Source organism: Lissotriton vulgaris, chromosome 1_1 (assembly GCF_964263255.1).
Source record: "Lissotriton vulgaris chromosome 1_1, aLisVul1.2, whole genome shotgun sequence".
NCBI lineage: Eukaryota > Metazoa > Chordata > Amphibia > Caudata > Salamandridae > Lissotriton > Lissotriton vulgaris.
In genome coordinates, this window is record NC_141685.1 from 2,080,704,523 (window position 1) to 2,080,720,396 (window position 15,874).

Below are 15,874 nucleotides of genomic sequence, written 5' to 3' on the forward strand. Positions count from 1 at the left end.
TAAACTGTTCGTGTTGTCTGTGAGTGCACCCAGAAATGCCCTTGACCCCTTAAGTAAATTATGTGATAGTCTGAAAATAAACATACTAGAAATAAGTGTTTCCATTTTTAGGTCTGTCAGGGAGAGCTTTATCTCTGCTGCCACCTCATCTTCACGATCTCCAAAAAAACAAATAACACATATATGTATACACACACATAGTATATATGCTGATGCGCCGAGTGTAATATGCTATGTATTGCCATTGCTTAGTGTGGGGAAGGGCAATGTTTCACGAGCGGTGAAGTCTTCAGTGAGTCATTATGCCATTCCCTTTCTTCAACAATGGAAAGAAGCAGCAAATTCTACTGTGCACATATGGTTCATGCCATGGCCATTTTCATATATACTTATTTTGACAAAAGGTATTTAACCAAAACCTGGATGCACGTGGTTACATTTGACCATATATTAAAAATCACATTGAACAGACGTAGAGACTATAGGAGAGTTGATTCCCTGTATACATTAATTGTTCCTAGCAGCCTCCAACAGAATAAAACATATTTTTCTGATGTTAATTTTACTTACTGTGGTCATAAATTCAATTTACTTACTGTGGTCATTAATTCAAATTTGACCTTGGTACTGTTATGATAAATGTATGAATCTGTTTATTAGTACAGTTGTTCTAAAGAACATGTAATTGAGCCACAATTATTTACACTGCCATGCTCTGTGTTTGTGTGTGCGTGTGTGTGTGTGTGTACACTCCATGGCAGTTAAAATAACGTGGCTCAATAACCTGTTTTACTGGACTACCATACTAATGAAAAAAAGCTTGCTACGGTGCCAAGATCAAATTAGTCTTTATGACCACAGTACAGAAAAATTGCTATGCACACATGCACACAGACACACTCCTATTCAGGTGTTGTTTACATTTTCTTCTGCCCACCAGAATCATGGGCCAGTGGGTCAGCCCACTTCATCCATGGGCTGTCTTGCACTGCGAGTGATGGCTTTAGCATGATCACTTGTGCGCCATCGCACACGTGCCAAGTCCTCAACCATTGTTTTTGCCAATGCATGTTTTCCTGTTTGTATCCTGTGAACTGTTAAAAATCTGTTTAGAGAGTGTGCTATGTGTGTTTATTAAATTATGGCATTAGGCAATGATTTGTTATTGATATGTAGGCATTAGTCAATGTGCTTGGTTAATTCAGTTTAGTTTTAGTTTGTGATCAAGAAGAAAAAAGCCATGTCTAAAATGAATGTGTTTCCATTTATACAAATCCAATAAATGAGCCGGGTACAAGGGGCAGGAATGCCTTCAAAGTCACTGTAAATCTCTAACATTGCTTAGGTTTTCTCATCATGGTATCATTTGCTCAATTTTTTCCCCACAGCAATTACTTGGAGAACTATCAGAGGTAATGTACTGCTGCCATTCTTGAAGTGTTGCCCTAGAGTCTCCCACTAGACCCTGCTGTCTCTCACTAGACCCTGTCCTCTACTTTGTTAAATCCGCAGCACAAAGCTAGAGCTTCACTGCTTTTACAACACTGATTTAGCATGACTGAAGAAAACAACACAAACGATTGCAAATATGTGTGTAAACAAGATTTGTAAATAGCCAATCGCATTGCCACTATGCTCTCGCACCTCCACCTCTGGTGACTAGTGGACAGATGTTAGAGTACCAAACTTTGACAATCCTCTTTGATTACCTAATTCTCATTATATTCTTCTTGAACTTTATGTATTTAACAGATAAATTGTGTACGCCATCATTTGTCGGAGTCTGTGGTGTTACTTCATTACACTTTGTGCACCTTCCTAATCAGAATCCTTACGTTATAAGGGCGATTCCGATTGGGGAAATCATTTATCAAAAAAGAGTAACCCTCGCTCTTTACATGAGAAATAAATACTTTGGACTTTCCCCGAATTCCGGTTTGTAATGGTCAACTGCACTGTCGTGAGTGACGACAGACACTATCAGAGAGTAAATTGGAAGGCAAGCTCCGAGGAATCAATACCTAAAAAAAAGACGGTCACTCTTACCCATCCTTAGTGATCATGAAATAGTCCATGAGGGCAAGGTTATTAATGGGTGACAATTTTACTGAAGAACTAAACTGACACCTTCTTGGTGATGATGGTATTCCAGCAGACATACATTTCTTCAAATTCCAGGAGAAACAATGCTTCAACTACGTCATTGAACTTGAATGAGAGGCTTCTCAATGACAATCATAGTTAACTTACCAAGTGTGTTCCAGAAGCCAACCAATAACAGACATGCCATATGGACTGGACTGAGACCAATTCGATCTCACTAACTTCGGAGAAACCTGTATAGCATAATTCAAATGGTGTTACACTATGGTACTCAAATTAATCCTGACATCCAAGAATGATCAGTTCTGACTGAATAATCACCTGTGAGCAGGCAGCACTGAGGCCATCCTCTTAAAATGCAGTCTGTTAACTCAACTTTCTCCAGAGAACTTCGAAAACAACTTCCATCCTTCTCATGGACACTCCTGATTGCTAAAAAGTGTGTTTCTAGTTGGCTGGGGTTTGAGCCCTGGTCTAGCAGTAACCACAGTCCTAGTGAGGGTGAGGCACCAGTAAACCCCAAATTAACCTGTGCTCACCCTGTGGTAGCTTGGCATAGAGCAGTCAGGCTTAATGTGAATGCAATAAGTAAAGTATTTGTACAACACTTCTAACAGTAAAAACAGTGAACATCACACAAAAAGATCCCACACCATGTGATCTGCAAGACTGAAACTGCAAAAATCAAATAAATAGAACTTGAGTTATAATTTTTTTTAAAAAGAAGAACCTGTAAAATAGCGCTTAGTAACAGGAAGTGCCAACATGGTACATCTGGTCATGCCAGACCAGTACAAAGACACAAGTTTAGGCTAACCGGGATGGAGCACGGGCCAGCTACGGGGACATAGTTAGCCCCACTGAGCAAAGTACCTTATATCCTGGTTGCGGAGTAATGCATTGATCAGGGTCGAAGAAGCCCCACAGCTGAGGCCATGCATCGGTTCCGAGATGCGGTAAGGCCATGGTTAGAGTTCCTGATTCGTTGTTGTCAAGGATCCGGTCGACGCAGCTTGGGATACGAAGTCCGGCGTTGAGGATGCGATGCGCAGTCGAGGCAATGCATCGGTTCAGATTAGCGATGAAGCTGTGCCGCCAATGAGCGGTACGAGGACCTAGGCCGGAGATGTGGCATGCCTTCAGCGATGCAACAGTTTCGAGGACTGCGAAGGCATTGCGTGCCTTCTGCACCGGGTCCAATCCGCACAGCAGCAGCCATGTGTCGGTTCTGCTTAAGGATGTGCCGCTCAGCAGAGATGTGTTGGTTCTGCTGGTAAGCACCTTTTGCCCACTTCCAAGGGACTGGTGTGGCACCACTTGGCTGGATAGACTCCCAGATGACAGAGTCCAGGTGCAGAAGTAAGTTGGTTGAAAATCCTTTATGTCCCTGAGACTTCAGATCAGGCGGCCAGCCAACTAGCCCTTGGAGTCACTCTGGATTCAAGTGATGCAGGTCCAGTTCTTGTCATCCAGGCAAGAAGGAAGCAGGCAGCAGGTCAACACAGAAAAGTAGGAGTTCAGCAATCCAGCAGAGTGGCAGTCCTTTGAGCAGCACAGCAGTCATTCCTGGCAGAGTCTGCACAGGTAGCCCGTGGAGTGAGAATCCTATCTCTATACTCTACCTCCCCCCATTGTTATCCTAGAGTCTGCACAGGTCCAGAAGTGTACTGAAGTGTCTAAGGTCCAGTATGTATATCAAGTTGTGCCCATTTGAAATGAGAGAGACTTGAAAGACATGCCTTCAAAGTGTACAGAGTCCTTCCTGCCCTGGCTTCAGATTCACTACAAGGAGTTGTGAAAAAATCTGTATGTGGACAGGACACAGCCTATTCAGGGTTAAGTGAGGCTGTACCCAGCTTCCCCGTCCCGTCCTGCCAGGATGGCCCATCAGGTCATCCCTACGCTCCCATTGTGTTTGGCGCTCTAGGAGATGTACACAAAGCCTAACAGTCAACTCTTCCAGATGTTATCAGAGATAGGCAGCAAGCACCAAAAATTGCTAAATTAGGAAAATGCCAACTTTCTAAAACGTGGCATTTTCAGAAATGCAATTAAAAATCCGACTTCACCATAAGTTGTGATTTTGAATTGTTATTCCAGAGATACCAACATTTACTGAGTCATATCTTCCCATATGGAAATTGCAATTATAAAATGTAATAAGGTAATCCCAATATTATCCTATGGGATAGATAGGCCTTGCAGTAGTGAAAAATTTATTTGAGTTTTTAACTACTAGGATATAGAAAACTTAAAAGTATACGTCCAACTTTTTAAATATACTGCACCCTGCCTTTGGGCTTTCCAGGACCTATGTTAGGTGTGACATATGTATTAAAAAGGAAGGTTTGGGCCTTGCAAGAGCTTTATCTTGCCAGGCGGACATGGCAGGTTAACTGCGCACACAGGCTCTGCAATTTCAGGCCTAAGACATGTTTAAAGGGCTACTTGAGGGGGTGGCACAATCTGTGCTGCAGGCCCATCAGTAGCATGTAATTTACCGGCCCTGGGCGCCTGTAGTGAACTTTACTAGGGAATTGTACCTAAATTAAATATGCCAGATGGGGATAAGCCAATGTTATAATGTTTTAGGGAAAGAGCACAATCACTTTAACACTTGTTAGCAGTGGTTAAGTATGCAGAAAACTAAGACCAGCAGTCCCCCAAAACAGTTGGTCTGAAGGCAAACATTCAGGGGAAACTATACAAAGGATGCCAGGTCTAACACTGATGATAGCAAAACTCCTACCTAACAGAAAAAAATAAGTCCTATGTGCTTAGTGAATCAAACCTGCCTCGTTACATCATTAGCAAGAAAATAAATACCAGTTAAATAACTGCTAGGAAGCATTCCAGACCCCGTAGGCTACAAGAAGGAAGCTGGTACTGAAGCAGTAACAAAAACTGTTTCAGAAAATGTGCAGTTTAACAGCCCAGTGATTAAAATCAGTGAACTCTGACCTTATCAGATCCGAACAGGCGGAAGTACCAGACCAAGCTTACATTAGTCAAACTAATATTACAATAAGCATTTTTTTGGTTGACAACAGTATCATTTTGGATGGTTTGTGGGTTGTGCATACCTTTCTTTGCTTTTAATCTGATCGTACTGGCAGGAGAGGTGGTGATGGAAAATGTGTGCTATTAAGTGGTTATGCTCTCCAGACCCCTAATATCAATTTAACCACTTTTCTTGTTGCCTGCTTTCACATTATTTGGCTATAAATGTGGTTACATGACAAAAGATTTATCTGTGAGCATGTTCTATGGATATTAACCTGTTAGTTTAAGGAAGAATTCACTTGAGCCTAAATTCTCAGTCTCAATATTGTATCGTAAGAAATTAATCTGAATACCCGCACATCTGTCTTAAGACACACACTCACCTTTCTCTTCACAGTTTGACAAACCTTTTTCAAATCTCTGCACCCTTCATACTCAGCATCTCAAGATCCCATTTACATAATTGCTCTCACTTCCTTAACATTTGTTCATCAACACTCACTCTACTACTCTACCATTCTCTCGACCACTCCAACAAGCTCTCTCTTCTCTCAGGCCCAATATTTCACACCAACTCTACTCGGCATACCCCACACCCACATCCAAGACTCACTCTCAACATTCTTACAATGCTGCAACAGGTCTCATTCAGGGCTTTAAAAAATATAAACGCATAAATCCCATCCTGATGGAACCAAATTGGTTTGCATTGCCTGCTGGCACCATCTTCAAAACCAGCTGCATCAATAGCAAAGCAAGCATAACGGGCACCCCGCTTATTTTGCAGACAGGCTTATCATCTCTGGTGGTTCTCAGCATGTGCACAGCCAGGACATCATCAGACTACAGACGAAGAGGTGTAAACAAAAAAGATAACTGGCATTTTCCATCTATGCACCAGGGGTATGGAACAAAATCCATTTATCCTTCAGGACAGCCCCAGTGCTGCTCCTATATGAAAGAGTTGATGACTCGCCTCTTTAAAGAACACTACATCACAATGCATTGACCGTCCACAACCCAGGTTTCTCTCCTTTTATTCGTTGCCTTTAAGCTTGCCCTTGAACAGCTTTCCACTGCCTTTTGGGTAGGTTTGCATTATAGGAATACCATATAGAAACATGCATACATACATTGTATATCAACACAACATAGATCCTTGCAACTACACCACTGATTTCCATTCTCTGAATATAATACAGTAACGTAGACAAGGGAGATGTGTGCAGTGCCAACCAGAGCATGAAACGACTGAACTGCTCTACAGGACCTACTGCTTGTTGGCAAGTATGAAAACTGTCTCTCAGTGACTGTTGACTTTCCGGATTTATGCTGCTCACTGCTACATTGAACCATGGATAGTCACATGAACTATCAGTATATGCTTTTCTTGCAGTTCTACACTTTGCTCCAACAGGGACTAAAAAAAGGCCGTCTTGGCTGTCTTTTTCCAGGTCACATCCTGTCAAATCATAACTGGACCACAGTCGTTCCAAGTTACTTGGAATACTGAATTGATTGTTTCTATCGATAAACATATTGCAAAGAGAGCATTGCAATTTAGGCTCTGAAAGACATTGTTTATGTTTGCAAAATACATAAGCGAATCTAGATTTGCACTGTCGTATAACTGAAATTGGAAACCTGAAAAAAGAAATAGACTTCATTTGTGTTTTTTGTTGACTACAGTGGTTTATGTGTAGGAATGCCAACCTGTAATGTACCGGAGCTTTCAGAAATTCCTTCCTTATTGGAAGGTAGTGAAGCTGGTCAAAGCAGTTAGCAGTAAGAATATACGTGCCATCACGTAACAGAAATATATTCGGCAAGGTATAATTTTACACTTAAAATGCCCACTGCAGACTGTGTCTACATGCTCTGCTAAAAAAAACATTCGGGCATTTGTGAGCTGCCAAAACTTATTAACATTATCTAACTCTCCCTTTTTTCCCCCTACTGACTGATACCAATCTAGTCTACTCTAATGCATGATATGAAATAAGTGTCCGATGTAAACTATAAGGCACACAAATACTCGATAAATCCATTCCACAATTTACTAAGATCAGTGGAGTTTAATGCATGAACCTTGTGTGGAACTTGATCGACATTTTTTTACAGAGGGAAATATGATTCATGGAATAAAGTCCTCAGTTGTCCTCTTAACTTTCTTTTTGGCATTGAACATTGTGTTTTAGGTTGAAATGTCTATTTCACTTAATCATGAAATAGTCTGTTTGCATTAGTTCCGCTAAGGCAGTTCTTGGATTTACCTTCTTGCTGAGGTTCACTCGTTCAGCCTTCTTTTGAAGTGAATTTAAGTCCCTGCGTAATTCATCCATCGTCTTTTACTAAGTTATCTGCAGATACATATGTGCTACTAGGATGGACATAGAGCGGGTGGGAAGGAATGAGGACTAATTCTTGAATCTTTTAAATTAAATGTTCTTTGCATCTCTTCAGAAACAAAAGATGGACTACCCTCCAAAGCAACCCGAGCTAATGCCTGCTGCCCCGTCACCACCTCCAACGCCAGCACCAGTTCCTGTGCCACCTTACATACCTGCCCCCAAGGTACCATATGGAGGGAACATTAGTCGCCAGAGCAGCACTTCTAGTGACAGTGGTGGAAGTATTATACGTGAAAACCAAAGATACAAGCAAATTCCTATTGATCGTAAGTGTATTAAATGGGTATGACGCATATTATGATTGTTTAATTGTTTTTTGCATTATATTCCATATTAATTTCCTGTGGCATTTGTCTTTGTTTTTTTCTTGGATCAGCAGGAAATGCAACGTACTTAAGTTTTTGCCAGTCCATGTTTAAGTGTTCAGGAAATTTGTAAGGACTGCACAAATAGTGGGCAAGGTGTTGGAGAGTAAAACATACTTGCACTACAACTTCCATGGGGCTATATCTGCCAGTAAATATAAAAGCTAACTGTTCACCAAACATTTCGGGTATCTGGTAACCACCGAGGCATTATGCAATTTATTGTTCTCTTGCTCATTAGTTCAGGTGTCTTTTTTTATTAACTTGATCTTAAGTGTATTGTTTCACAGAACATCATAATATTATGACACATCATTTTCAAAGTATTGCTAGTTTGGAATAAGTAGATTTTACTAAAATGTCAATTTTTCAGTTGTATCTTGCACAATATTAGTACTTTTGAGAAATATGTATATTCACAAAAACATTAAATTAGGTTACTGAAAAAGGAAAGGGAGTGGAGAGGAATTCTCCTAGTAACTTCAAAGTGCCTGCTGACAAATAATGCCCGGGGAGGAGGTACTGGCTCTTAACATCAGTATCTTCTATCCTGAGCAGTTCTTAGTAGATGTATGCTCATGTTTCACTTAGCACCCTCCCTCTACTGAGACTTTCTTTTGTCCTCTCAGTCTCCTCCTTTTGCTTCCCCTTTGTCCTCTTCCTCCTGGATGACATTGGCAGTTTTTTTGAAAATCTAGTGTTAGAAGTGGTTTTCCAGCAGCAATGGCAACTATTCAGATAAGCGTCACCCATATGGAACTGGGATGACCTGGTTCATTCCATGAGCAGCTGTACAGAAAATACTTGAACAAATGTGCTAGGTTTGGTGGAAATCTTGGCCTACACTGGATAATATTTAACCTCCTAAGAGTATATAGATTTCGCCTACCCCCTGAAAGCATGGTAAATGTACAGACAGAATGGTAGTGGCTTGTGGAGGGAGAAGAGGCTGACTGTTTCAATGACACTAGCAGATGAATCTTAAATATAGGTGTTTATGAAGTCTTTATCTAAGGTTAGAGAGGTTCAGTGTTCAGAGAGAGGTTGTTTATTTGAAGTCTTTAGGAGCATACATCATGCTGAGGTGAATATATGAATGTGTTCTCTGTAGCTACGTTTTCTACAGGGAACAAAGTTAGAGAATGACAGAACCGTGGGTCATGTCTGGAAGCGCAGCATGCCAGAATGGTGGTGGGTTCTAGTACAGGATGGACAAGGGTTGTGGGTATCCAGGACTTCAAATATATGATGGGCAAGGACATCAGCCTAGTGCTCTTGCTTTTGATAACAGGGTGGCCCTGGTGTTGCTTAAAGACTGAGAAATTGAGAGAATTTTGAAGGGGAAGATGGATGGAGCTTGTCCGATGGCAACTGGTATGGTAATACTCACCCTTGTGACATAGCAGGATGAGGTTTGGCATCTGTGTCCTCCTCCTTATATTTTCTGGTCTCTTATCTGTTAGTTCTGCTATTTCTGGCTTTTGCAGAGCCTTGATTTTGGATGCCTGAGCAGTGGCATAGTATCATTGACCCATCTATAGAGGGTGCAACCAGTTTCGAATGACTGCACCCTAGCTTCACACTAAATGCTCTTGGACTCCTTGGAGACATGCAGACATTTTAACAGTGACTGTCGGGATGATGTTTGAGAGGATGAGGAAGTAGTAAGAGGGTGAGATAGGTTCAGTAAACTCAGGGTAATAGAGATAGCAAGATAAGGAGAGAGCAAAAGAATGGAAGGAAGGAAATATGGGGAGGAGTAGAGTTAGGAGATGAAGGGGAAGAATCGGCGGGGTCAGGATTGAGAAGCCAGATGTGATGACAGGAGGGAGGAGTCAGAAGAGACAATAGGAAGAATTGATGATTAAGGGGAGAAGAAAACAAGGAGATAGGTGAAATGGCAGAATTGGTGCAATAATCACAGTCTTCAAGATACTGACTTATAGCTCCTATTTGCCTATAACGATAGCACTAAATGCCACTGATGGACATAGTGCAAAAATTGGTTCTCCCATATTATAAACTATGTGTATACATGTTCTATGAACAATTGCTCTTTGCCGAAAAATGCACATAATTAAATGTTTTAAGGGTTTCAAACCAGGTGTGGCACAATGACTGGCCAAGTTGCCCTGTATAGCATGAGCAAACAAAAACCTAATAAGTATTGGTAAAGCTCGTGGGTTTAGCTTAGACTGTTTCTTTTGTATGGCAATATTGAATGCGTTATACACTGAATAAAAGAATGAAAATGTATATATGTTTTTTAGGTTTCTCTTTGCTTGTATCAGGACTAGGTTTGTATATAATGGTGCTTGCACCTTTGTGGCAAACCTTGTATTCAATACATATCGCATACACATAGAAAGGGGCTTCAGGTCAGCCTCCTCCTGCTGTTGGTTTAAAATATTGATGATTACTTCTTTGATCCTCCTGCATTAGCATTTGAAATGCGTGAAGAAGGCTTTTACATCTGAAAAGAAGACTTTCACATCTCACATTTAATTATTGGTCATTCATGGATTGTATAGGTAAAGCGTTTTTGTTGTTTTGTACTGCAGCAGGAAATTTGTATGTGTTTTTGTCATTGGCGGACTAGGAGAAATGAGTCTCCACAAAACCCAGAGGTATAAAAGGCTGGGCCTGCTTTTACCCAGAACACATTGAGGTTGATAATGGTAACTAAGCTAGGACCAAGAAAGCTTGAAGCTTTACTATACAGCCAACAAATGTCCTCAAATGAATTTATCAAACAAAAGGTCATCCCAGAGTTCGAAGGCGATCTTACCATCACCAGGGCTCATCACGTTCCTGCCCGCCCGTTCCCGAACTCCACGTTACCACGTACAATCTTGGTAAACTCTGCAGACTATCGCATAAAAGAGAGGATATGTCTAAGGCAATCCAGCAGAGACAATTCCCAGTGAATGAGACTGTGAAATGTTGCATTTTTTTCCGACATGACAGCTGTGGCGGCGAGTAGGAGGAAAGAATTTGTGAAGATTCTCCATTTATTGAAAGCTAATGGGGCGAAAGCATGCATTGCCCAGCAGTCCAAATTGAAGGCCCTGGTTAAGGGCAAATTTTTCATGTTTTCCAATTTGGATGAAGCCCATAAATTATTAAGAGATCTTGCGGGGCTCTGGGGTCTAGGGGGGGATTCTGTTTTTCATGATAACCCTACGGGCAAGGGCACTGGGAGTCATGTGGGTCAAGCAATGCTTACCCGTTGTTATTTTCACTGAGGGCCCAGCTATGGTTATGTTGTCTGTATAGCTGCTATTTGATTATAGTAGAGGTTGTATCCTTATTGGGCATGCCAGCTCATATGTGATTGGTGTGGTTGGAGGGTGGATTCCACATTTCGGGGGGAGGGGTCACAATGGTAGGGTGGGGAGCATAACAAGGGGAAAAATGAAGTCCTTTTTTGATTCCATTCAGGTCTTATACATCCGTTTTGTTAGCTTGACTCTGGGTAAGATGTTTAAGGGGCTTAAGACTGGTTTAGGTTTTAACTATGGCTAGTAAAGAACTGCTGAAAGTGATATATTTGTATGTTAACGGTCTCAATATTAAAAAGAAAATGCAGGCAATTGATTTATGGATTAAAACAGAAAACCTGGCAGTGATTTTGTTACAAGAGACCCATATACCAGCTGTAAAGTTGCCCGATTTATTGATGTTCAGGTCTTGGGCAGCTTATAGGGGATTTTCTTTGTCTTCAGCTTCCCATAGAGGGACAGCAATATTTCTAAGTAAAAAACTTCAGGTGGAGGTTGTAAACTTTGATAAAGATCTGCATGGTCGTTGGTGTTGGGCTACTTGTTCTCTTAGACAAAGTCAGAGACAGTTAACTTTTATTAGTATTTACATCCCCGTAGATGAAAATTTTAAGCCCTATGAGGATCTTTTTCAGCCCCTAATTCAGGTTCCTGGGGAGTTGGTTGTGGGGGGAGATTTTAATATCCCAATGAATCCCAAAATAGATTTGTCAGTGAAGGGTAAAAAGCAGCTGAAACCTAAATCCTTAAGAGCCCTACAACACTATGGAGTAACCTTGGATCTACAGGACCCCTGGCGTGTGGCCTTTCCAACCAAAATAGCGTATACTTGTTGGTCAGGCAGAATCCGTTCTTCTCGTATTGATTTTTTTTTTTGGTCTCACGCAAGCTGAGTTTTAGTCAGCAAAGGTTCCTATATAACGGATTCTCTGATCATGCCTTGTTGGTTCTTGAGCTATTTTTAGGAAATTGTGCTAGGTCCCCCTAAACGGTGGTCATTGAACAGACAACATTTTAAGGAAGAGGTTTGGGTGGGCTTTATTGGGACAGAGATTAAGGAGTTTTTATCACGAAATATTGGGTCTGCGCCTCTGAGTGTGGTCGGGGACATACTTAATGCCCTCATTCGGGGGTTAATTATTGGTAAAGACGCAAAAACTCTCAAAAAGTTAGGGAAAAAAAGAGAATCTTGGAGCAGAAGATCCAAGTGTCCTATTCTGCTGTTCTTAGTAACCCTTCTGTCTCTAATCAGCGGCAGCTGGTGCAGGCTAAGCATGCTCTCAGTGCCAACTATTGCACTAGAGTGATGCCTCCTATCAACAATATTGTCAAAAATCCTATGAGAAAAGTAATTTCATGGGTAGGTTTTTAGCTTGGCAGGCTAGGGAGCAAGCTGTTTTCAATCAGATTATGTCCACTGACGGGAATAAAGCCCTGTTATTTTCCAGTAGTCATCCAAGAAGTCTACGCGAAAACTTGCCATACAGCCAGTTTTTAAGAATTCGTAGGAATTGTTTTTACACTGATAATTACTATTTGCAGGCAAGCAATTTGGCGGAAAAATTGGGGGAAAATGGATACCCGAGGAAATTAGTCAAAAATGCGTTGAAGCGTGCACGATGGACTCCAAGGGAGTCACTTTTGGAAAGAAAGAACAAACCTCCTCTACAGCGACAAGTTTGTGTGACCACATTCTGTCCTAGTTCGAATAAAATGAAAAAAAGTGATTTCTCAAAACTGGCACCTCATTAAGAACTTGGATGTCGGTCTATCATCTCTACCGCTTTGTGCATTCAAGAAAGAAAGCAGTGTATCCAACTATATTGTCAGAACAGCTATCAAAAAGGACCCAAAACCTTCAATGAGACAACTAATGGGCCTGGCACCCATTGTAGGACATCATAAATGTGGAACGTGTGTGTGCTGTAATCTTACAGTAGAACGTTCTTTATTTAAACACCGCGGAATTTTTGGGAAACATGAGACCTTTAGTAATTGCAAAACCAAAAATGTAATTTATGGAATAACGTGCCAGTGTGGGATGCTTTACATTGGCAAAACAAATCAGGAAGTACAACAAAGAATCTCCCAACATAAATCTAGAATCAAAACTAATGTGGATACAGCTCCACTTGTGAACCATTGGAAAAAGAAGGACGATAGTGTAAGTGATCTGAGATGGACGGTCATCTCCAAGGTCGAACAAGATTCCCGCGGAGGGGATATGGAACTGAAACTGGCACAGAGAGAGGCACTTTTAATTGTAAAATGTGACACGGCTGTGTCTGGCCTTAATGAGATCTCTGAACAATATAAACTGTGAGTGGCATGCTTGCACTTCAGTCTTCCTATAAAAAACAAGAATAAAAACAATAAATACCTTTTTTTACATACAAATAATGATTCAAACCCCAAGAAAGAATCTGCGTCGTTGTTTCTTGGAGTTTGAATCATTATTTGTATGTAAAAAGCAATGTTTAGGTTTATTGTAAAAAAGTATTTTTTAGACATGTGGTATTTATTGTTTTTATTCTTGTTTTTTACAGAAAATATTGTATCAATTTGACAAAGAGGCTGATATATAATATAAGTCTTGAACAAGATGGTTTAAAACTGTATAATACCACCGAAACGCGTTGACGCCTGTGTTTATAGTTGGTTACATCCCAGGAACACGTCAATGCCTAATAGAAAATGAAAGGCTGTGGACATTGAAATCTATAAAAATTTGGAATTCCATAGGGAGTAACCCAGAATAGATGCCACTATTCAGTTGCACGTTACTTTTCAGTCTCTCATTTGATGTATATTGCTGTGTATTAATGTGTTTTTAACCCTTTTTTTATTTCTTGATAAAATGTGTTTTTATGCATATCGATTACTTTTGTAATACATCTGATTACATAATTAAAGAAAAAGCTTTTTTACTATATCCAGTTGGTAATTCTGTATATATTATAATTGATCAGTAGGGTATGGGGCCGCTTTGTATGATTGTGTATGACTGTTGTCTGCAACTTGTTGGTGAGACAAGTAGTGTAAAATATGTGGATGTGAACACTTTTGTATTTCCTCTCCAAGAGAATTTCTTTTTATCTACCTGTGGTACCCTGTCTCTTGGACAGTAGGGTCGCTCCCTTCTCTTTCTAAGTCATATAACATCTTCCTTAAATTCCTTGCTGGGCTAGATGTTTCTCAAATTACAAACATCATCAGCTAGCCAACAAACTTTTAGAAGATGCATCTGGCAGGAAACCTGGGGCATAGAAACCGCGTTTAGCCTCAGTCAGGACCCTAGATCTTGGGCAGAAGGCTATTAAAAAATGAAGGAATTGTGAAGACCTAGCAATCTCAGCCAACTTGTGGTCATCTATTAATAGTCTCAACTTCAGTACTCTTAGAGGTGCAAATTGGCGTAGGATGCTTTTCTTTAGTAAATGGCAACTTTATCGAACCCCTTCATCCTTGTCGAAAATGTACGCCAGTCATTCACCACATTGATTTCGCTGTATTAATTATACCTCAGCCAATTGGCTGCATATAATGTTACGTTGCCCTATGATCCAGAAGTTCTGGAAGGACATCTTTTGCTATTTGGAAATCAAATGTGGTATTCAATTAGCAGTGAGTGATTTGTTAATTGTTATTGGTTACGATCCTGACCTTTCCCTTTCTGACCATTTGGTTAAATTTTTAGATATTGCAATGGTAGTAGCCAGATCTCTTTTATTGCAAAGATGGGGCACCGTTGCGGTCCCTTCGGTACTGGAATGGGCCCATAAAATGAAAGCAGTTAGAAAAAGTGAACATACTTATGCATTACGTGTGGAAGATCTTAGGGAATTTGAAAAAATATGGGCTTTGTATTTTGACTGAGTTTGGGAGGGGGGATTATCTTATTTATGTGGTTAAAAAATTACTTTCTGTTTGTCTTGTGTGTATTTGCCCCTGACTTCATAATGCTTTGTGTATTACTTAGGAATTTGTGGAAATTTTATTTCTGCCTATAGGCATTTTCTTTCGATGGATGTATTGGTTTTAATGGATGTAGTGGTTTGTTATTCCTGGAATTGAAGACCATACCCAATTTAAAAAAAAACATTAAAAAAAAATGTCCTCAAAGGTGAATATAGTTGCTTGAAAGCTAAAGTTCCACTAAATAGCCAAATGAAGTCCTCACAGAGGAGTACACTGGGGATGGAATGCTGCACTTGTGCCTTACTGCTGACAAATGATGGAGGACTGCAGTTATACTAAAGGGAAGACAGGTATGCGCACATAAAATTGTAATTTAGGTAAGAGAGAGAACTGTGTTGTGTAGTTTCGATAAAACCTAAAGGTTTGAGACTGATTCTAGACCCCCCACCGCGTTTGTTGGCCTGTGTACCAGCTAGCACACAGTGCCACTAGAAACTCCTCTTACCAAGGAGAGAATAGTACTTGGCAACTATCGAACATGACAACCCTGATCCCTCAGGACCGTGGAAACAGTGTACTACATTTTTCGCTAAGTCACTCGTGCTCACTTAGTCTCTGGAAGATGCACATAATAAACTGTATGGACGTTTTTCAATAAGCATTGATTGAACAGTCGTTCTTAAAGTGTAAAATAGGTGTGCTGAAACAACCATTAGACAGTAACAGATATAAATGATTAGAAGCACTAAGAAAGTAAAAGGATGGTAGATTTCTACCATTTTGCTATAACCAT

At 40.5% G+C, this 15,874-nt stretch overlaps 1 protein-coding gene across 11 annotated transcripts in view; it reads left to right on the forward strand.

Annotated features, from left to right (window-relative positions):
• EPS8 (EGFR pathway substrate 8, signaling adaptor) overlaps positions 1–15,874 on the forward strand; it is a 1,020,454-nt gene that overhangs the window by 897,767 nt on the left and 106,813 nt on the right. For all 11 annotated transcript variants that reach the window (XM_086920872.1, XM_086920932.1, XM_086920898.1 and 8 more), the window contains one exon: positions 7,570–7,783. In XM_086920872.1, coding sequence (XP_086776998.1) covers positions 7,570–7,783 — 214 coding nt within the window. The remainder of the gene's footprint in view (positions 1–7,569; positions 7,784–15,874) is intronic.